The sequence below is a fragment of the Siphateles boraxobius genome, unplaced genomic scaffold (genome assembly GCF_051911475.1).
Source record: "Siphateles boraxobius isolate OS27281-9 unplaced genomic scaffold, OSU_SipBor_1 5, whole genome shotgun sequence".
NCBI lineage: Eukaryota > Metazoa > Chordata > Actinopteri > Cypriniformes > Leuciscidae > Siphateles > Siphateles boraxobius.
In genome coordinates this window covers 23,557,773-23,581,940 of record NW_027509141.1, presented here as the reverse complement: position 1 = coordinate 23,581,940, position 24,168 = coordinate 23,557,773, and the positions used below count along the sequence as shown (strand labels likewise).

At 39.9% G+C, this 24,168-nt stretch overlaps 2 protein-coding genes across 4 annotated transcripts in view; one reads left to right on the top strand and one right to left on the bottom strand.

The window, feature by feature from the left end:
• Positions 1-9,366, bottom strand: part of nfasca (neurofascin homolog (chicken) a) — a 108,479-nt gene extending 99,113 nt beyond the window's left edge. For 2 of the 3 annotated variants that reach the window (XM_077203400.1, XM_077203402.1), the window contains exon 1: positions 9,250-9,366. The gene's annotated coding sequence lies outside the window, so the exon portion shown is untranslated. The remainder of the gene's footprint in view (positions 1-9,249) is intronic. The other variant, XM_077203404.1, reaches the window with a different exon arrangement.
• Positions 9,367-13,783: 4,417 nt separating this feature from the next.
• The window catches only part of pik3c2b (phosphatidylinositol-4-phosphate 3-kinase, catalytic subunit type 2 beta), a 56,658-nt gene continuing 46,273 nt past the window's right edge, over positions 13,784-24,168 (top strand). The window contains exons 1-4 of the mRNA XM_077203398.1: positions 13,784-14,068; positions 21,327-22,184; positions 22,318-22,418; positions 22,569-22,729. Of these exons, the coding sequence (XP_077059513.1) occupies positions 21,414-22,184; positions 22,318-22,418; positions 22,569-22,729 (1,033 nt within the window). The 5' untranslated portion in view covers positions 13,784-14,068; positions 21,327-21,413. The remainder of the gene's footprint in view (positions 14,069-21,326; positions 22,185-22,317; positions 22,419-22,568; positions 22,730-24,168) is intronic.

The window sequence follows — 24,168 nt, the reverse complement described above, 5'->3', positions numbered from 1 at the left end:
TGCTCGAGGGCAGACCGTTCTTCGGCCAGTGGTCAGAACGGGAAAAGCTCCTACGCATAAACTGTCTAGAAATCCTGGCAGTCGACAACGCTCAATGGCGCTTTTGTCCCCAGATAAAAGGCCGCCAGGTCTTAGTCCGGTCGGACAACATGTCAGTGGTGGCATACATAAATCACCAGGGTGGCGTCAGGTCCCGAAACCTTTACAGGCTGACGGAACGCCTCCTGGTCTGGGCTCAGCACAACCTGCTTTCACTGAAAGCAGCGCATGTGCCTGGTCGCCTGAATCTGGGACCAGACCGTCTGTCCAGAAACAATGTCCCAGCAGGGGAATGGTCGCTTTTCAACGATCCAACTGCTGTGGGAGACATTTGGCAGAGCGCAGATGGACCTGTTCGCGTCCCAAGAAAGCACTCACTGTCCGAACTTTTTCTCCAAGAGCAGGGATGCGCTTGCTCCAGCCTCAAGTGCTGGAACGAATCAGGGAAAACGGATGCCCAGTGCTACTCGTGGCCCCGCTCTGGACAAACCAGAATTGGTTCCCAGTCCTAATGCGGCGGACCAGCACTGCCCCGTGGCCGATACCGGTGAGGAGAGACCTCCTCTCTCAGGCAAAGGGCTCGATTTGGCATCCTCGCCCGGAATTATGGTCCCTACATGCATGGGCCATCAACGGGTACCCGCTAACCTCCCAGAGGTAGTGTTAAATACAATCACGCAGGCTAGAGCCCCGTCTACTAGACGGCTCTATTCCTCAAAGTGGTCAGTGTTCTCTGCCTGGTGTCAAGCTCAGGGTTTTTCACCCGCAGACTGCGGGTTTACGGAAGTGCTCTCCTTCCTTCAGGAGATAAGGGCAGAACCCCATCCACGCTCAAAGTATACGTGGCGGCCATAGCGGCGTTTGCAAAACCGACGTCTAGCCAGTCACTGGGGAAAAATGACCTGGTCGTGCGATTCCTCAGGGGAGCTCGGAGGCTGAATCCTCCCAGACCCCCCTCAGTCCCTGTGTGGGACCTTTCTACGGTTTTGGAAGCCATGAAAGGTGCCCCATTCAAGCCAATCCATTTGTCAGACATGAAACATCTGTCTCGCAAAACGGTATTCCTTATGGCTCTTGCTTCAGTGAAGCGCGTAGGGGACTTGCAAGCGCTTTCGGTAAGTGCGTCATGCATGGAGTTTGGGCCTAATGGCTCAAAAGTCATACTCAAACCAACGCACGGGTACGTGCCCACATCCCTCAACACACTGTTCAGGGCCCAGGTTATTTCCCTGTGCGCCCTCCCCGTTTCGTGATGAGGAGAAGGATGCGAGTCTCCTCTGCCCTGTCAGGGCACTGAGAGCTTATGTGCCCCGCCTGTCGGTCTTCCGACAGACTGAGTAGCTCTTCGTTTTGTTTGGCGGACGCTCCAAGGGACTGGCCGCATCAAAACAGAGCCTATCCAGATGGATAGTCGACGCCATAGCACTGGCTTACACTTCTAAGGGCCTGCAGTGTCCTTTGGGTGTCAGAGCGCACTCCACGAGAGGCGTGGCCTCATCGTAGACGTGGTATAGTGGGGTTACCGATATCTGTACGGCCACGGGCTGGGCCTCGCCGTCTATATTTATAAGGTTTTACAACCTAGAGGTTCCCGCCTTACAAGCCAAGCTTCTGTCGGTATAGAATTCAGTGCTATCTGCCCCGCTGTGCCGGCCCAGATGCTGAGTTTCGCTTGTGAAAACTTTGGAATGTATTGCCACTACACATTAGACATGCTTCTTCACTGTTTCATTTTAAATCTCTGCTTAAAACCCATCTTTTTACTCTGGCTTTTAACAGCAGTTAATCGTGTTTAATGTGATTTAAGTGTGTTGTGTGGCAGTACATTCTTTACATTTTTGATTTATTTATTTTATGTTGTTTTATCTTATTTTATTACTTTTATCGTATTGTGCGTATCGTATTTTATTATTATTATTTTTCCTATTGTGTTTTTAATGTTATGATGTAAAGCACTTTGGAAACCCTGTGTTTATTTAATTGTGCTATATAAATAAAGAGAATTGGATTGGATTGGATTGTGCATCGCTCACTGAGCGATAAAACAGCTCCATGGGTGTTGAATAACCCATACTATTACCCAGTTCAGGCTGAACACGTTCACCCTGTCTGCGTGAAACACTGTTAACATAACTAGCTCCTGTAGGATGCTATTTCATGGGGAATGATGCTTGCAGCCTCTCTTCTCCGACTCTCTGTGAGTCTATGGTGATTATGCACTATATGAGCCCCGGGCTACTGCCCTTGGGACTTTGGTGTCGGATCCCAGTACTCACAGCGTTTAGCATTGTGTTCCCCATAGCGTAAGATATTACGCAGTACGAGAGATACTCTCGTAAGAGAACGTACTCGGTTACTAACGTAACCTCGGTTCTCTCTAGTGAGGGAACGAGTACTGCGTATCTTGCCGTGCATACACAGTTCTGGTTCGCTTTGGCGATGAAAACCAGTTTTACCAGCCTAATCGAGCTATGTTTGTAGGGCGAGACCACGCTATTTCTGGCGGGACGTGACAAAATGGGCGCGAAATGCCCCCATTGGATATGTGTCACGCAGAGCCTCTCTCGATAGGCTGCTGCTGTTGCCGCAGGGCAGCCAATAGGCGCGCAAGCCGTCTTGCCTATGTCTGCATGCTGCTGCACAGCGTTTTACATTAATTCAAAATTAAGGATACTTTTTGGCTTCAATATCTCGTGGAAAAGAGGTTTTCCCCGTAGCGTAAGATATTACGCAGTACTCGTTCCCTCTCTAGAGAGAACCGAGGTTACGTTAGTAACCGAGTACGTTCTCTTACGAGAGTATCTCTCGTACTGCGTAATATCTTACGCTATGGGGAACACAATGCTAAACGCTGTGAGTACTGGGATCCGTTAGAGTACGTATTCCATTCCTAACAACATTAAGTGCACCTTGAAGTAATAACAAAACCTCACACCTTGACCTCCGATCCCATCGCCATCTAAGATGCTTATTATTGTCCATACTTCCATTCACACAAGAGAACAAGACAAGGCATGTGTCATGTTTTCTTCATTGTTTACGACGACAGGTGTTTCCACCTGGGCAGGTTTTGTTGGGGAAATTCCAGGGCTTGCTGACTGTCTGTGATCCCAAGGGATATACGGATCTAATTAACCCCCCCTCCCCCCCAAAACACACTCCCACTCCACCCTTAAACAAGCTGAAATGTGAAAATGTGTCATATCAGATGACTCCATTGCTAATTTGATCAGAGGGGTTATTGATTTTCTAAATGTAATCTGATAAAGAACGATTCGACCATATGGCTTTGAATTTGGCATGTGAAGGTTTTTTTTAATCAAACACAATTTTATTTAAATATGGACTAAAATTTCACTCATAACGGCAGCAATCCTGATGAAATATTAACGTTAAAAGTTATGGGATCTGAGGTTTTGTTGATGACAGTAAAATGCTTTAATGCATTTAATATATAATTAAACAAAAATATTTAATAACATACTGGCTAGAAGAAAATGACATCAAACAAAAACACGTGTAGAGGCACCTGACTACCATTAACAGTTTCTTTTTCACAGGTTTATTGTCTAATTAACCAACCTATTGTATTTATAACCAGCTAATCAAGTACATTACAGCTTTACTTCATTGTATGTGTGTCTTCAACAAAGGTTCACAAATACCTACTACTGCTCTCATGGTCTAGTTAATGGTTAGCTTTTTGTTGTAGCTAATGTGCACCATCCAATCTTCAGCATTATTTGACTTCAGGAGCTCAAACATCTGTCATTCAATGACTTTTAACAAAAAAAAAATCCCCAAAGAGTTCAATGGTTTTGCACTAAAGTCTTCTGTTAAAATATTTCCTCCTTTCAGCCATAAAGAACGTAAATCAAACCAGAAGCCACATAAAAGGTATATTGTAGCCCTTTTCAACATTATACTTTTTATGCACAATGTAAAACCTGTGTCAACACGTGATTAAAAAGCCTCTCTGATGTCTGTTTGGTTTGATAGCTAAAGAAATCAGCACCCGACTCTATACTGAAAAGATTTATTTTAAATGATTATCAATGGAAGGCTTTCTTTTTGTATTCATTATACTTCACAAATCTTCTGTTCAACAAATCTGTTCATCTGAACTATACTTAACTCAGCTTAAAGGGTTTGACTGCATTGTGTACTTTTGACTCTTTAAGGATTCAAGAAGGACTTTGCCGCTTAGGTCCAACTACTTTATTTAAAATAAGTCCACACAACTAATTTGAAAAACAAAAAACGCATGAAACTAATTAAAAAATAAACAGGTCAACTGCATCAATCTTGATGTTAACATATGTTACACCTGAAGGGCTGCAATCCTAATAATAATAATAACGACACTTATTACTAGCTAAAGACACACACGCACATGTTGTGTTTTTATGTTTTGTTAGGACTTTCCATAGACATAATGATTTTTCTAGTGCACAAACTGTATATTCTATGCCCTTACACTAATCCTATGCATCACAGAAAACTTTCTGCATTTTCAAAAAACATCACTCAGTATGATTTATAAGCTGTTTTCCTCATGGGGACCAAAAAATTTCCCCACAAGGACAAGGATTTCAGATATTACCATCTTCGTGGGGACATTTTTACCCATAATGTAGGGTTTACCAACCACACACACACACACACACACACACACACACACACACACACACACACACACACACACACACACACACACACACACACGCACACACACACACACACACACACACACTCCATCATTAGTCTCATCACTGTCCTCACTAATTGTCATGGACAATATTTTCTGTATTTCCCATGCTTGACTCATGTGCTTAATCTATTAGTAACAGTCCCTTTGGGAAAACTCTGACCCTCATGCATACGAATAAACCATTGCTTCAGAAGCCTGTGCAGGTGCAGGGCTGCTGGCTTCACAGAGCCAGTGGGCTCCCTGCGGGTCTAGGGCACCATGTGTGCCCTGCTAAAAGTCACAGAGAGAGATATAGCGCAGACACTGAGAGAAGTAAAAAAGCCAATGGAGGACTGTTACAGATAGTTCCCAAAGTGCCTATAATGCTTTGAAACAAGAAGAATAAGGATACAAATATACAATGCACAGCAAAAGCTTTGATGTTGTACATCAAAAACACAGTCATAAGTCACAGAGGTCTTTTGAAAAGGCAGAGGTGAGCGCTACTATAGATCAAACAGAACATAAGAGTACGTCTGAGACAACACTTGTGAAGGAGTGGCAAATACAATATGGACAATGTCTCACGTTCAATGATTTTGTTGGATATTTACCTACTGAGCCATGATAAAATATTCAGAGTGCATCAGACAGGAAGGGCTTTAATATGGAAACAAGAGTGAGTCATGCAGTGAGATGCATGGGCTGCTTAATGTTCTCTATAATGATACTAACTGAGAATTTCTGCTGTAGCATAATGGGACCTTGAACAGACAAATTGATCCCAAAATGATTTACTGTGAACTGTAGCCTGGAGATATATGCTTATGTTCAATGACATGGAAATAAAATAAACAATGTATTGATTTCTAAAGCCACTTTAGCATAAAGTTTAATGATTTCATCTGACAAATGAATGTAATGTCTTAATCTTAATATTAGGGATCAGCAAATATTGATATGATTAACTGAATTAATTAATCAACATATAATATCCAATATCAATTCATTTAATCAATGAATTAATATCCCTAATTTGTGTAAATTTGTCCAGGTTTAAATTCACCATTAAATCAAATTTGGCAATTCTTATTTTTTTCTACAAAAATTGTCAGTGCTTATAAATTATTTATCTATGAACATCATTAGTTAGCAACGTCCAACTTCCTACAATCCAATCAATTCCCGAAGTACAAAATCAAATGCTGGCCTACATTTTCCAGAACCCATTCCACTCTGATATACGTCACAAATAGGAAAGAAAATACGATTGCAACTTTCGTTTCATAATGACTTTAATGTACTCTAATGTGCCCAGCAAAGCCTCTTTACTCATTGCTTAAAGTTATTCTTGTACATCTAATCACAAGAATAAAATCACAAGAATCACATTTAAAAAATCAATTTAAATGCAGCTAGTAGTAATCTGTCCTCCTTTTAGGCCAGTCTGAAATCCATAACTATCAACTGCCTTGACTCAGCTAAATCCAGATGAAGAGCACTTTATGGGCTATAACAATCTTCCATTAGCTCTCCATCCAAGCGCACAGGCCCTGGAGCCGTCTCCTAAAACATACTGCTCTAAAAAAACAGCCAAATGCTTCAGCTGACCCCATTGTTTCGGTCTTTCGCATTTTCTTGTCCTCTCTGAGGAAGAAACAGAGACGGACAGAGATTGAGATTCTTTTCAGCCTCTCCTTCCCATCCAGTGTACAACAGTTCAAATCGGTGGTGGGCCAGACTCCACTTCCAGACGCACCTCTCTCACCCCCCTCTGGAGAAAGCTGCTGTTGCACAGCTAAAAATAGCACCTCTGGAAACAAAACCCTGAGAAGTAAAAGGTGAGCTTCCCATTGCAGTGTGGGAAACCTGAGATTAGGTGAATCTGAGCTGCAGAGGAGAGGAAAGACGGGAATGCTGGAGGAAGAAATGAAATTACGTACTCTACGTCATCTCTTGACCTTATTTCAAAGCAGTCACTAAAGATGCATTGCATATTATGCAGCAGGTTGTTCAATCTTTCCTAATAACCTAATTAATCTTTTGTTTATTCATCTTTAATTCATATTTGAAAGCAAAGTTGAGTTTTTTACATGCATTTGACCAAAAAATGTGAGCTTCCACCCATTTAAAGTTTCCTTTAAGTGGCAGAAGGTGCTGAGGGAGAATAGCAGGTTTCTCTAATGCTGTTTTAATTGCAGGCTCAGTGGAAGTATCCACAGGGTTTGAGCCATAACTAACATGTTGCCAAGTAAAAGGATTTCTTCAAAATGTGCCATATGGCAGAAAATACCTCTATAGAGGGTGTGCAGGTAAAAGCATGTGGTCATTTGTTGATGATCCTCAAAGCTATTCCTATACAAAAAATAGAATACAGCAACATTTTACAAAATTGGCTTAATAAATCTCAAAATGTGTCATGTTAAACTATAAATATTAGTTTCCTGGTGGTTAAACTGCATTAGAATCAAAGCTAGCAATATAAATCGAGTAGAATATCAGCATCTAGTGGTGTGCTGAAGTCACTGCAACTTGGGAAATTGTGTTTGAGTTATAAAGAGTGCAAAAATAGCAAAGCGATTAATTTTAATATTTACTCTCAAACTTGTGTATTACATGCTGTTATATTACATTTTGAAAACCTCCATTCACTTGTTTTATATGTACTATATTATGTTACCATTTTAAATGCAGGCTGTACTGTTTGCTCTGAAAAATCTAAGATTTAATCTGACACGGTTCTCATTAAATTACTCTTTGGACATTCCTAATGAGGATAGACTAACTTTGTCGGGTTGCCAGTGTTTATCATGTTTCACTTCTAACTTCTATGAAATACCTCCATGAATGATTGCAAAACAATATGGCAAAGACTGTTGAATGGGGGATGGCATGCACATCTCTGGATCATTCAGACCATGGTCCAACTCACTGGGAATATGAGCCCAGGCCAGGTCACATGGCCACAGATATCATCTGATGTGAGCAGCTTTGCATCTTTAATTCATGATGGAAAAAAATGAGTTGGTTAGTGGGCTAATACAGCAGCTCTGAGTTTCCCCACGCTACAATCAAAGTTTAAAAATGGAAATTTTGTCCTTGCTGGACTACAGATAAACACAGTTGTAGAGTCGAAGATCAAACAGAATATTTTACAATCACAGGTGCAAGAGAAGTCCTAGATTGATACTCAGTCAGATATATCAGAATACTTGGTACTTTAGATCACAGACAGACCGACAGACAGCTATCTATAGATAGATAGATAGATAGATAGATAGATAGATAGATAGATAGATAGATAGATAGATAGATAGATAGATAGATAGATAGATAGTGTTAATATACCAACCTACTGAAGTACTAATTTCTGTTTTGTACCATTGTAATTCACTGACAACCACCAAAAACAGGTGGTGATGAGAAAGTCACATGATAAATCAAAGCGCTTCACAAACTGAGAAGGTACTGTAGATGCTAAAATATAAAAAGGTGCAAACTCGCATTCACACAAATACTAAACACCTTCATAGTGACACACATGACACTAAAGTACTGCAATAAACATTCATTTAACAACATATGACTTAACATAAAACCCTAATGTACATAAATGATAAGAAAAAAACTAAGAAGAAACATAGTTATTTCAACGAATACATAAAATGTAAATTAAGTGTCATGCAGCCTGCAGGGAATTTTGGGAATGTCAGTATAGTAAGGAAACTTACTGTTAAGATAGATAGATAGATAGATAGATAGATAGATAGATAGATAGATAGATAGATAGATAGATAGATAGATAGATAGATAGATAAACATTTAGGCTATGTAAGGCCTACAACTTTTCATCCTGACATCAAAGCCAAAATACAAGTTTATTTTTTATTTTTAAGTAAGCCTATGATTTTTAGTGACGATATCAAGATGATTTACAATCTGAACGTTATATGTAGGCCTACTCGAAAAGTTATTTTATCCACACAGGCCAAGCTAACATCCTAAGAGAAAGTAAATCATATTACAATGCTATATTTAACAAAAAAGTGCCCTTAAGCCTTCCGAGGAATGAAACAGAGCAGCAAATGTTTGTCCTGTTCGCACAATATCCTTGAGCTAAGAAGCGCCCTGGATGGGGCGATGACACTTTCACTCCCTACAGCATCCTTGCCCAACATTCGGCCTCAGAACAACTAGGCTACATGTAACTTGACAGCCTTGAAACGCCCGAGTTTATTCATCTAAATATGGCTGGTGATGACTTTAAATGAAGCTGCGTTTATATTTATCTGCCGCTTCGTAAAATATAGCCGGGTACTTCATAACACAGCGGCTGTGAACATTTGCGCAGAGCAGCAGAAATAAGACCGCATCACTCAGAGATGCGCAAAGAGGCTGAAGCACGCGGGATGCGCGAGGATTAAACACAAATCCAGCCTCCTTTTATCCTCTGTTGAACAAGGCCAGTTGCTTGTAATTCATTAACCCTGTCAGCGATATGATAACATCGCCCTTCTTACCTGTATCGCTGTCGGTTTGGCCACATACGATGTAGTGTTTCTCCCATACGCACTGTAATGCGGTAAAGGCGGGTAATATCCTCCCTTGCTTCTCTCTGTCTGTGCGACCCTTTCAGCAGAGCGCGCGCTCACTTCCCACGCTCGCTCCTGAGGGCGCGCCTCCGATTCCAGCCGGACAGGTGTTCCGATCATCTGCATTCGTGCAGCACTACAATAACTTCATACAGATGAAGAGTCAGTTTAATATCACGTGATTAATGCATCTGTTAATCATCACAATATAAAATGTAGTGAACTGGCGGCTCTATTGTATCAATATTTTGATTTTTGAAAACGGATTAATCAAACGTTTTAAACAGTTTTCAACATTGATAATAATAATAGATGTTTCAAATAAGCAAACATTTCTGAAGTATCATGTGACACTGAAGTCTTGACTGGCTGCTGAAAATTCAGCTTTGCCATTGCAGCAATAAATGACATTTTAAAATATATTAAATTAGAAAACTGTAATAATACGTATTTCTTTTTTAGTGTAGCCTATGTTTTGTTTTTGTTTTTATCAAACAAATGCTGCCGTCAATGGTGAACATAGAAACTTATATCAAAACCATCTCACCAAACCCCAAACATCTGAATGGTGTAGTTTATTGTTGTTTAATGAAAGAAATAGCCTATTTATAGGACATTAGAGCACTGAAATCTTTATCATGATAGGCTATGACACACTCATTCTTCATCAATGGCTTTCTGTTCCAAACACACAGCTCTTTGACTGGAAACTTTACATCATCCATTACAATATAGTGTCACACTGGCCCAGTTCAACAACACACATGAACAGAGCCATACAGAATATTCCCTTGAATGCATATCCCAATTTATGAGTATTATAAGCATCAGAAATGTACAAACATAAACTAATAGATAAGACATGATCTGCTTTGGACTTTTACACAAACGCTTTAGTTACAGAGATGATTATAAAAAGCAATTTCCTATAGCAAAACTGCAGCAGGCAGTAGTAAAACGCCTGTCTCCATGGAGTCAAAATTGACAATCCTTTTTTATAGAATATTGGAGTAGCCTTTTTATAGTAAAAATATTTATCCGTGCACATATTTTTTTCTTAAATTCATGTGCCATGTAATCTTTAATCAAAATAGCTTCCCCTCCCTCTTGCAGAAACATCTCTTCTCTTCTCTGCTGAGGTGTCTACTGGCGTGAGGGCGGGACAACCTGTCACTCACATGAAATCACAGCACTAGCAAATAACAACGATCCAAAGAACGATGGACAAAAACAGGCCAAGTATTGAATTTATTCAAGTATTGTTACAACCTTTTCGGTTTTAGCAGAAGACAGAAAAAGTTATTGCGTTCAACTCCAGTCAGTGCTTGATGTCAGGCATCACTCAGTTCCCGTGTTGTCCACTAGAGTCTGCTATTGTTTCTCTGTCTAGATCTCCTGTCTCTACTCAGCCGTTTCACTTGGATATATAGCCTATATGTCATAATAGGGAAGAAAATACTAACATAACTTCAGTTTCATGCAAAGTTTAAATGTTAACATACAGCTACATAATGAAGGGATTTCTAAGGCAATACAATACAACAGTGGACCTTCAAAAAGAAAACTAAAAAAACATGCAGCTTACAGAACAATATTGTTTAAAGAATATTCACAAAAATGTCTCTGAAAAGTTTAAAGTCCAGTGGACAAATATACTGAAAGCTGGTAAATCTAATCTCGTATGGACCAGCAGTTTGTTCTCTTCAGCTTGCAAAAGTCAATCCTGCATACTAAACCTTGAAGACAAAGGCCTGCACTGCTTTTCTCACATTACATACAGATTTGCCAGGCACTGACAAACTTCACTGTGATGTTCAGAATACAAAGTAAAAGCTCTCAGTACCCTTCCTGTCAATGTTTTAAAGTAATTTATGCCAAGGACACACAATGTACAGGTCCAACTTCCCTGCAGTTGCTGGTGTGTATGCACTGACTGCACACTTGTGCTCTTGTGTGCACGCGCATATGCGGCTTCTAGTGGTCATAAAGAACATTACAGCACAACTAAAATTGACTTCGTAATGTTTATTCTGCTTAAACCACTTAAATAGTACCATAGTATAATTGGATGGTCTGGTACAATGCCATGTTTTGTGGACACTTACCATGGTATTGGTATATTGCAATTATTCAGTATCAAGGTACAGGCCTGTATCAGAATTTCATGTTATTAGCATCTGATTAGCACACCACCACATCACTTTTGGGGAAAAAAAATATACCTTTTATTATATCAATAGTAAACTAACTGAATTACCATGTTGATACAGCTGCCTTCTAAACATATTTGGTGAACCAGCAAACAGAGTTATCTTAGGAGACTGATATAGATTTAGGCTAATAATATTATGAATTACCTTTTATTTTAATGTTTTCAGTTTTTATTTTAAATTAAGTGCATTTGTCTTTTTTTATATATTTCTTTTTAGCTTTATTTTTATTCCAGATTTAGTTTTAGTAGCCTACTTCGACTTATTTTACTTAAACCTCTTTGATTTCAATTATCAAAAACAATTTCTAATAGTCTAATAGCATGACTCGAAAGATGCACTGAAACACTGAAATGGAAGTTGCGATACTCTTTTCTTCCCTGTTTGGACATATGATTTTGTTAATCGGGAATTGATTGGATTGTTGCAGTTTGCTATTGCTGAGATCACATGTAAGTGACAGGTCATCTCGCCCTCACACCACTCGAAGGCCGATTTTGTCACCACAGCACAACCAAGGCTGTCCCAATTCGAAGGCTCCTTCAAATGCGGCCTACAAATACATCCTTTGTATCCCATGTTTGTGAACCCTGTAATTGTTTTCAGACAGTTTGAGTTTAATAAAACTTTTTAAAAAGTCTATAGTAGAAACGTTCCTGCCACTCATTAACCGCAGCTGTCAGTGTCACAGTTGCTAGACGACAAGAACATTCCTTTGCAGGCTAGACTGTCCCATTTAAAGGTGCTCTAAGCGATGTCAAAAGTTTTTTAGGCCAAACAATGTTTTGTCACATACAGCAAACATCTCCTCACTATCCGCTAACTGCCTGTCCCCTGAACACACTGTAAAAAAAAAACGCTCTGCAGACACCCCAGGCTCCACAAACGGCAACAAAAACAAACTGTAGCAAACCGCGCCACGAAACACAACAAACTTTTCCAGCCAATAACCGACAAGAAAGATTTGGGGGTGGGTTTGGGGGGTTAGTGCGTGGATGAGGAGGAGGGAGGGTCTAACTAGCCTCCGTTTTGTTTTACAATACTTTAAACGTCAAAAAGAAGTGACGTCACCCAACATTGCTTAGAGCACCTTTAACAACAATTCAGCCATTGAATTGGGACCCTTGAAGAGGGAGGGGAAGCTGTTTTGACTAAAGAATATGAGGGAACATGAACTTAAAACAAATAATGATGTGCACGGATAAATCTTTTATTATAAATACTGCAATATTCCATTAAAAATAGAATTTTCAATTTTGATTTCATGGTGACTTTAAGGGTATCAGCAATATCTTGTGTTGACAGAGGGCTCTTACCACAAGATGGCGCCACAGCTTCATTTGAGAAAACGTACACCACTACATTGCTAAAGAAAATACGACTTGCATTTGTCTTTGATGTTTTTATATTTTACAAGTGCATTTCTGTCTGACCTTATCTATTGTATATCCTTATCATCTAAAGGCCTCTGGTATTTTTTTCTGTCTCCATATTTTCACGGCTTTGTATTTGGTCAGGGGCCCTCAAGGTCCACTTTCCTGCAGTGTTTTGTTCCAACTCTAATCAAGCACACCTGAGCAAGCTAATCAATTTCTTCAGGATTTCTATAAAGTTATAGGCAGGTGAGTTTGATCAAGGTTTGAGTTAAACTCTGCAGGGAAGTGGATCTCAATGGCTAGACTTGAGAACCCCTGATTGAGGTAGGCTATTTAAGCCAATATGTATACATTAGGGTTTTGTCATTTTAGGGTTAGTGTCAAGCTTAGGTAGTTTGGTGATCAGCTAGCTAAGGCATTTTGATGGTTTATTTCTTCTATTCGTAGTGTTGTCAATCAAAGAGTTCTGTTTGTGCTTGACTTGAGATGTTTCTAGATATTTTTTGGATAGAGATTATAAGTGATCTACCCCGTTATTTGGTCTTTTACTCTGAATGTATTGGATATAGCCTACCTGCACAAAAAATGCATTTAGGGATTAATTATTCTTGCTATGTAGGCCTCATATCTTGCTTCCATATAAATCTACTGTTTGTATGGTTTCATAATGGTTTGCACCATATTGAAATTGTTTATATTATAAAACAGAAGTTGGCCTATTTATTTATTCAAGTATTGTTACAACCTTTTCGGTTTTAGCAGAAGGAAAAAGTTATTGCATTCAACTGCAGTCAGTGCTTGATGTCAGGCATCACTCAGTTCCCGTGTTGTCCACTAGAGTCTGCTATTGTTGGTCTGTCTAGATCTCCTGTCTCTACACTCAAGCACTGGGCGATGTGAGCTTCGGATCTGGAATCCTCAGTGCGAAGTCTCCAGTCAAACAACCCGGTCGGACAAACCGAGAGAGCGAGGGAGGAAAGAGCATGCGTCTCATATGGATTAACAGAGACGAACCCGTGATTTGGCCCTGATCAATACACGATCTTTTGCCATTGGACACCGAAAACGACCGCCTCATCACGATCTATCAAAGAACAACGAGTGAGCCTGATAATAAACGAGGAGGACTATGACACAGGCGCGCAAGAGGCCAAGCACACGGTATGTGATGTGCTCTTTCCTTCACTATCACGGAGAGCGCTGTTACAAACGCTTCTTATTCATATACGACCAGCTGTTTTTGCGCAGTGGCTGTACATTTTCCTTAAGTCTTTATGTTGGTATGAGCTTCTCCCAACCTGAGAACGAAACACTCTGGCGCTGCTTTAAATGTAAAATTTCAGAGGCGTACAACCGCCGCGTTTTTACTCCTATTATCGCTTGTTTCTGTTTTAAAAATGACTATCAACTTGACAAGTTTGGGTCTCTGAGCCTCAAATAGATCTATATTTGAAATGGACGTTTATTTAGTAGGACGCTCTGAGCCATGAATATATGAAATGTGTATCCAAACAGAGGAAACGTTGCGTAACGTTACGTTAGTTGGGTATATTACTAGCCTACTATATTGTTTGTTTTATCTTTTAAGGAAATATTTTAATATCGATTTAATAATTTGTAAACTATTGGATGAGGGTGCTGTAAACAGAAAAGACCTTGATGGGGTCTGTTTTTTTTAATTTATTCGTTTTACAAATGCAGTCAATGATATCTTCTTGATGTCTTTTCAATTATTTTTTTTTAACTAGAAAATCTCCTGGCTCCATGCGACATCAAGTTATCGTTAAAGTGTCCTTAAAAAAGATAAAATATATAAAGTCACAAGGTAGGCTAATTTAAAATCTAAAACAATTATTTTACAACAAATTACATGTATAATAAATATTTTAAAAAGTCAATGCATTAGAATTTTTTTAACATTTATAAGTGATTTATAGGTTATCATTCAATAACTATTTATAAAGTTAGGAAAAATAAGAACTCAAATCTCCCAAAAGGGACTGTGTTTGCACTCATAAAACAAATGCAGACTTTTTTTTTTTGATAATGCATACAGTCAGCTTCACAAGCTTTATGATGTATCTGCTCAGGCTTTAATTTATTCAAGTCTTAGCCGTATTTTACAGCAAAAGATTTGCTTTAATTATAGTGATTCACGGAAAAAGTTCACAAGGATGTTTATGCAACTCTGCACACAGGAAAGGTGTTTACACATACTTTTATGCATCTAAACACTGAAAGGCAATGCATATGATGACACCGTAACCACGATTTGGGTTTAGTCTGCAAACCTGATCCAAGATTCCGCATGTTTCTGAATCACTATGGCATAAATAAAATAAAAGGCAACAAATAAACATTTATCAGCTCAAAAATCTGTTTAAAATATGTAGAACCGATTACATGTGCCATGCGTTTGGTTGAGTCACCTTCCTGTGGGGTTTGTGAGTTTGGCATTTTTATCAACACTTGTTTCTATTTTTTTAAATTCGGAGTCTGGTGTTAACAGTTAGTTTTACTTTATTTGAAGATTGTTTTGTATTTGCCAAACGTCAATGCTGATTTTCTTCTGACTTCCAAAGAGGCTGGATGTTACTTCATTGGCTGAATATGGGCAAGCTCGCCACCATCTGCCTGTCAGATCAGAGTAGAGTCGGCTAGCCTAGAGGTCTTTGAACCAAATATTAGGGTGGGACGCCACAGGAAGAGAGGCGTATTGATGATAGAAGGCCTCCGCATACGGCGCACAAGCCCTGATCAGCTGGAACTGCCATAAGCGAACACCCTAGGCATGAAGGGAGCCGTGTGATATGTTGATGGTGGGTGTGTTGGGGGAGGGGTGTTTATGGGGGGACAGCGATGACAGCGGTCTCTTTGTCTTTGGCTCTCCGAGCCGTGTGAACGTGTCTGAGTTGGCCCTGCCTCACGTGACGCGGCTGCCCTCACTCCTCCCTGTTCTTTGTTCGACCAATCTGGGAGCCACCCCTGATTGAATGGGATTATATCCCAGCAGGGGATTGATTCCGGGGGCCTGTATCTGGCTGGCCTGGGGTCCCTGTGGAACAATGCAGATCCACCCCTCCTGTCTTGGCTGCACCCCTCCGGCCAAAGCTCAGTCATGAGACTGCATAGGAAGCCCACGGGAGGCCGGAGCTTCTGGGAATGAGGCAGAGCCCCATAAAGACCGTCTAGAAGGAGATATATTTATATTTGTGCAGTCCATCTGTTGGTGCCTGAGAATGCTGTTTACAAACACATCTGGTATTTCTGAAGTGTTTTTGCACAAGTGTTTGTGCTTAACTGACACCGTGTCCTAACCAAACGTGTTTTCCATGTTAATCTGAAGGTTTGTCCTGGCTGTTTTGTTGTCCGCTTAGTTTATATTTCTGAGGCATCAAGTGTGGCGTCAAGCAGAAGTTTCACTTTCATTGTGAACAGAACTTGTCACATCAGACCTTGTTTGAAAAGGTGTAATGAGCTGAGTCCTCTCGGTTTACCCTGATCTCCATGTGTACACGTTTAGTTCAGCAGAAATTAAACGTGTCGTGTGACTGGATGATTTGCTGATGGAAGGCCTAAAACACGTCACCGTCTTAAATAGACTAGAAAACTATGTTGGCATTAGTGGAATTGCATTAGCATGGTTTAAATCATATTTATCCGACCGCTGTAAGTTTGTAGCAGTAAATGAAGAGATGTCTTATCGATCACAAGTTCAGTATGGCGTACCACAAGGCTCAGTACTAGGACCGCTGCTGTTCACTCTGTACATGCTACCTTTAGGAGATATCATTAGGAAACATGGAATTAGCTTTCACTGTTATGCTGATGATACTCAGCTCTATATTTCTTCCAACCTAACGAAACTCACCAATTCACAAAATTATCGGAATGCATAGTTGATATAAAAAATTAGTTATTTCGTTAAAAAATTAGGTATACTAGAAGACTAGTAATTTCATACTACTAAATTCTGAAAAAACAGATTCTAATTATTGGACAAAAAACTTCCACACGTAATAACCTAGAATACCGTCTAACACCTGATGGCTGCTCCGTTAAGTCTTCGTCGTCAGTTAGGAACCTGTGTGTGCTCTTTGATGCCAATCTTTCATTTGAAAGTCACGTGTCTAGTGACTGTAAAACCGCATTTTTCCATCTTAAAAATATATCTAAATTACGTCATATGCTCTCATTGACAAATGCGGAACAACTAGTTAATGCGTTCATGACATCAAGGCTAGATTATTGTAATGCTCTACTGGGTGGTTGCCCTGCACGCTTAATAAACAAACTACAGCTAGTTCAAAACGCAGCCGCTAGAGTTCTTACCAGAACCAGGAAGTACGACCATATTAGCCCGTTTCTGTCAACACTGCATTGGCTCCCTATTTAACATCGTATACATTTTAAAATATTGCTGATTACTTCCAAAGCACTAAATGGTTTAGCTCCCCAGTACTTGAGCGAGCTCTTAACGCATTATAGTCCTTCACATCTATTGCGATCTCAAAGTTCTGGCCAGTTGATAATACCTAGAATATCCAAATCGACTGCTGGCGGTAGATCCTTTTCCTATTTAGCACCAAAACTTTGGAACAATCTTCCTAACATTGTCCGGGAAGCAGACACAGTCTGTCAGTTCAAAGCTAGACTAAAAACACATCTCTTTGACCTAGCATTCACATAACACTCTATAGACTTCTATAATTCAATATTAGGCTGCTTAGATTAGGTCAGCCGGAACTGGGAACACTTCCCTTAAATCCTGATGTATTTGTTACATCATAAGAAGAATGGCATCTACGCTAATTTTAGTGTCTTTGTTTATCCCGAGGTTTTCCCGCAGCCTGCCAGATCCAGGCCGTTTCCAGATCTGACGAAGGACTTTCGCCTGGACCTGATGACAATGCAGTGCTGAAGTGCCAACTAGCCTCTCCCTATGGAGGATCCCTATACCACTCTACAGATAAAGCGTTGTGGAATTTTTCGGTTCGCGTACCTACCCAAAGTGATAAGATAAAATAAAATTCTGCCTCAAAATTTATAGACAAGACAAGTAGTTTGTTTAGGCATGGTTTGTAAGGAATTACAAACCTGCGCACATATATTCAAACGCACATAACTATAGAATCAATTAGGGCTGAAACGATTCCTCGAGTTACTCGATTACAAAAATTCCTCGAGGCAAAAACTCTGCCTCGAAGCCTCGTTAAATTCCTATGTAAAATGTAATTCACTATACGCGGATCTATACTACAGCGCGTGATACATTTTGAATTTATTGGGCACGATGCGGAGAGTAAAGATGTCCATAAACGGCAGAGAATGTCTAAAGTTTGGGATCATTACATACTTAAAAAGGAAGAGAACAAGGTGCAATGTGTCTACTGCGAAGTAGACCTGGCATACCACAACATTACGACTTCAATGATTCAGAATCTGAACCGAAAACATCCACTCCATGCTCTCACCAAGCGTCACTGAAACATAACCTAATGGTCTGTTCACACCGAACGCGAATAGAGCGTCAAATACGCGTCTATCGCGTCTAGTTAGACGCTTAAACATTCGCTCGAGTTAAAATTTTTCAACGTGCGCGGAAGACGTTCGGGTCATTCGTGACGCCTGGCGCGGATGATGTGTCTATTCGCGTCTTTGCACTGACTTTGTATGTAATCTACTCGTGCAAATAATTAAAGTTGCGTTCGGTGTGTGAACCCCTTCACTTACACACAGACACAGACGCACACACACACACGCACCCTCGTCTCTCTCACGCGCCAGTCAGATCAATTGCGGCAATGCATCACATATGCTTAAACTTTAATGTAGCCATGCAACAATAATTTCAGCATGCATTCACTGTATACACCGCGACGTGATGGAGGAACACATATTGTATTGCAGTCTTTGCGAGACCTTGTTTGTATGTCACGTCTTCCAAATAGTTACAGACAACAACAAAATATGAAATTCCCCAGCCTGCTTCTCCAAATCCACTTGTACTTTTGGGGAAGACATTTTAATTAGCAACCAAAGTAATTGAGCATAGAACATTGTTGGCACTTATACTAAATGGGTAAAAATTGCAATAAATAGGCCTAGTTTTGGAGCCAAATGTTGGAGTTGGAATAAGTTTTTTTTGTTTTGTTTTTTGAGAAATAAAAGCCAAATGCTTGATCATTTTACAGCCACATCATTTTCGTAATGCATTATTTGTTTTAGTTGTTTAAAAACACACAAAAAATTATCCGATTAATCGATCGATTAAGTGCTAGATTAATCGATTACAAAAAGAATCCATAGCTGCAGCCCTAGAATCAATTGTTAATGCCCGTGTGAACGCCATCAGCGTCTATCACAGGTTCACGTTTGAAGTCTGTTTAGAGAGAACGGTGTCGTCTTAGCGGCCCCTAATTTAATAACAAATGATCATTTAGACGGAAGTGAATCAATCAAAACTAACTTTAGCTGGAAAAAACATTTTTCAAGAACCACTATAAAACCAAACCAATCTCTGTTACCTTAAATTATGTTTATCTCGCGTAAAGCTGCTTTGAAACAATCTACATTGTTAAAAGCGCTATATAAATGAGGATGACTTGACTTGACCGTCATGTCGCTGCTTTCTTCTCTGTTGATCTGGAAAATCATTTTGTTTGTTTTACTTTATTCATTCAAATGAACGTCCCCAGAGATGACCAGAGGCACACAGGTTTTTGAATTTTTTGGGATGCAAAATGTGGAGCAATGGAAGGGTCCAGGAATGTCTGTCAAACAGATGCCTTTCTGCTTCCTCTTCAGTCTTTTGTTCTGGTGCCACTCTTCTGGTGTAGGGTGTGAGAATTCCCAACAGTTGTGTTTCTGGTGGGAGAAAAGGACCCCCTGCCACTGTTGTCATGTTATGAAGGAAACAACAGGTCACAAATGGTCATGCACTTAAAGGGATAGTTCACCTAAAAATGAAAATTTCCTCACTTTCAAGGGAAGCCTTTTTTCTTCTTCTATACAATGAAAGTTAATGTAGTCCAATGGTGTTTTGGACTTTATTGACTATAGTCTGGACCACAACTGAAAATTCTTCAAATTATGTTTCGTATTCTCCCAAAGAAAGTCATACAGATTTGGGTGCATAAACGACAAGTTTCATTTATGTGAGAACTATAATTTTAGGCATTTTAGTTGAGCCGTTACCCATATTATTTAACACAAAGTGGTATACTTTTGACCACTTTGGGGTCTAGGATCACTCTATACAATTTATTTGTTGTAACTATATCATCCATTTGGAAAAAGTCGTTTGACCTTAGTTTCCCAGCTGAACCCATTTACCATTGTGCAGGACTAGATGACCATTAAACCCAATGGTTCTGCATTTCTATGGGGCGGCAGCTGTGTCACGCTACATGTTGTAAGGCTGATTGAACGCTAAATCCATTTTAGAGGCACTCAGCAGGTCTTAGGTTGATTTAAATTCAAAGCTTAGCATCTGTCCAGCTGTGACTCCACATGAACAGGTCTCTTAATATGGCACATCAGTCTCTGTGCAGGAGAGAGAACAGCTTCCCCCAGTTTGAGGAACTGTTGTGCTGAAGAAGAACCTGCACTGATGACTGTGCTGAAAGAGAGATCCGCTTGGCTCTGTTTTTTGCTGAGCAAGCAAAAGCAATAAGAGCCAAATGATCAGAGCCAAAGACAATCAAAGTCAGAGTCACACACGTGCTTCTTTAAAAACATCTAACATCTGTGACTGAACATGTGGCACTTCGATCCATAAAGTTTGATGGTTCAAGAGGTTCATTAGTTAAATGGTTCTGTCTTTATGTAATTATTTACTTTAAAATATCTGTAACATATTGGCCAATATTATAGAAAACATCTGTAATATCTAAAGATTTTTAAATGTCCAATATTGACTAAGTAGTATGTAAGCTTTAGCAAATCTCAAAAGTAATATCCATTTTTCATACTGTGCATTATAATGTTGTGATTGTTTAAATTCACGTGTAGCATTTAAAATGATGGAGTTGTTTTTTTTAGTGTTTTAATTAATTTTGACAATGTTATAGAATTAGATTTAATTTTAATATTGGTGCATCCCTAAAAGATTTCAAATCATTCTTGTAGTTGAAGTTTTCTGTGGTTAGTGGTTGACCTAGCATATACCACCAAGGCTTATCAGCAAATAAGTTTTTCTGTGTGGCTGACATTAAGTGATATTGCTGGTTATATATCCAGCCATTTATAATCCTTGATTTGGGAGTCAACAGGAGGTTTAAGTTGCTAGCCTTTTTCTGATGAATGCCAACATCTCTACGTGGAAGGTTGATGATACATTTTTATACTGGCTTCAGATGATGCAATATTTATAAGTGGCAAATATCAATAGCATGCTTTCATTCTTATCTCCTAACAGGGCCTAATGAACTGGTTGTGCAACTCGTAGAACCGTCAAGCTCCTTTCTGCGTTCCTTGTGTGCACTGCAGCACCCCCTACAGGAACATGTCTGCAGCGCAGACTCAGAATGACCAGGATCAACGTTGGGGTTGTCTGGAATCTCTTGGCCTCAGCCAAAAGGAGCTGGTCTTAGCAGAGGCCCTGCAGATGGAGTATGACGCCCTTGCCCGCCACCGTCAGGACAAGGGCCCAGCAAATACGCTACCCCCTGACACCAGCAAGTCATCGCCCTCGAGGAGCGAGCCCACCCTGCCTAGACGTGTTCCCAGTCCCCCTTGGAATAATTTGCAGCAAGGTATGTCCGGATCTGACCCCATGCTCAATCACGTTCAACCTGGAGTGTCAAACCTATCACGTTCCAGCGGTGAGTCTCACGGATTCAGTAAGGAGCCTCTGCCTCGTTACATTCTGGACGAATGGGAAAGTGACTTTGAAGGAACATCACAATCGCTGTCAAAAGGGCTTCCATCCCTAGATGAGCCTCCGCCACCGGTACCGCCTAGGAATCCTCTTCCCCAGAACGATCCGTTTATTGTCCATCGAAGCTCAGCCCCACGGGATGTCAACTTGTTCACTCCTGAGGTGGACCAGCCCAAGCTTTCCTCCGGAGACACTCTGAACTATGATAATCTCAATGACTCCCTGAGCAAACTAAATGGAGATTGGCTGTCACCTAATAGAAGCAGGAGAGTTAACGGGGATAAATCCGGGAAGGCAGTAGCTCGCAGTAACACCCTTCCTCCACAAGTTCCTCCCCGCACCTATCTTCCGGGACAGAAGAGCACTAGAAGCCAGCGCAGAGTATCAGTTGATCCGGTGAGCATTCATAGAATCTTTTTCATGTTTTTTTTTTTTTTTTTTTTTTTTTTTTTTTTAATTCTATTAAATATTTATCAATTTTTTACTGTCAGATAAAATATTTATATATATTAAAAAAAAATCCTTTTAGGTATCTTTGGGTTCCAGACCAAATGGCTTTGGTTACGAGCTCTTTCAGGTGTCTGAAGAGAGGGATGAAGAAGTGGCGGCCTTCTGTCATGTACTTGACTTGTGAGTTACTACGTTGTGTATTTGTCTTTCGTAGCTACTTTTAAAAAAGATTACTTTTTATTTAACTGCTGTTCGTACACAATTTTTTTTATGTGTTTGTTTAGAATATTATTAATTCAAATTTATGTACTCCTTTACTCTTTTCATCAGGCTACGGTTGGCATACCCGTGCACCGACTACTCCAAAAATGCGGGCTTTGTTTGGAGCCCATGCGTGGCTCAAGATGAACTGCAGCAGGGCCTAGGGGTCAGCATAAAGGTCACAGTTTACAGTTACCACTTCAGGGAACCGCACACTTTCTCTTGTGATGGTAAGAACTTAAGTATATTCACTTAGTATACATTGCAACTAATTTTGGTTGTCAGTTCACCTTTTAGTGCTTAATCCTGTTCTGTTCACACAAAGTTCAGTCATTTACGGTAGTGACAACTGCACTCTACATGTATGGAATTGAACTGAACAACTAGTTGTTAATGACATATTTCAATCATAAGCAAAACACAACGCCTCCTTCAGCTGTGCTTTAGTTAAATTGCTGAACATAATGAGTCTTTTGTCACTAATATTTCTTTGGTCTGTAAAGTGGATACCAAACACGTGAGATTCCAGAACATTGTGATTGACATCGTGGTAACCATAGCAGTTTCGGGAGTGTTTGGGAGTCGTGTTTCGTACACATTGAACAATAAATTAAGGGAACTTATTCCCGCATTTAAATGCGGTTGTAACTCCTGAAACTTTACAGTGTGTACTTGGCCTTATTAATATTCTAGCAATACAGATAATATTTTTAAATACTCTGCATCTACTTCGTTGAGCTTGGTTAAAATTGTAAACCTGTATTTTCTCTTCCACATCCTGATACTTTTGAACAGGGCCACAGGATCTCATTGGAAAGATTGCTCTAAACTCGGAATTCTCTTAATGGCATTACACTGAATGGGTGTTCTGCCAGCCATCTGTTTTGTGTACTCAATTAAGAGGCACCTTTTCATTCCCCCGCCTTGGAGGAACACACACACTCACACACACAAACAAATATGGCCTCATATGGTGAGATAAGAGATGGGCCCGAGAAATATGACGTGAACATGATTTCACTCACTTATTCACTGCACTTGTTTATCTTGCATGATTTGCTTCACAGATGCCCTTTTTCATGGCTGCCTGCCAGTATATGATAAATGCTGTCTGTGGTGCTATTTTCAGATGGGTTTTCTGTGTCATAAGCAGCTGTGAAATCTGCGAAATGATGCAGGTCAACTCAAAATGGTTCTTAGGGCATGGAAATGTTTTCTTGGGACTGTAAAGTATAGAGTAAATATCACTACCCAGCCCTCAAGCTGAGTAGAGTAGAGTGCCTTTATTGTCATTATACCATGTACAACAAAATTAAGACATGCTTCCCTTGGGGCTTGAAGAGAACCTGCATACAACAAAAACATGAATAAAAAATAATGTAGAACAATATTTTATTATTAAATTATGTAATTAAAATAATTAATGCAAATTTAATATTAAAATAATACCTGGTGAATCAAATGTATATAAATCACTTTATTAACAAGTGTAACACTTTATGTTGATGGTCCACTTTAGACATTCTACTACAAACTATAAGTAACCTTGCAACAACGTCAACTAACTCTTGAGTATTAGTAGACTGTCAAAATAGTGTCTGCTTAAACAATCTTCTAACAATGTACAGACTGACTACAAGTAACTTTACAACTGCATGTTGACTTATTC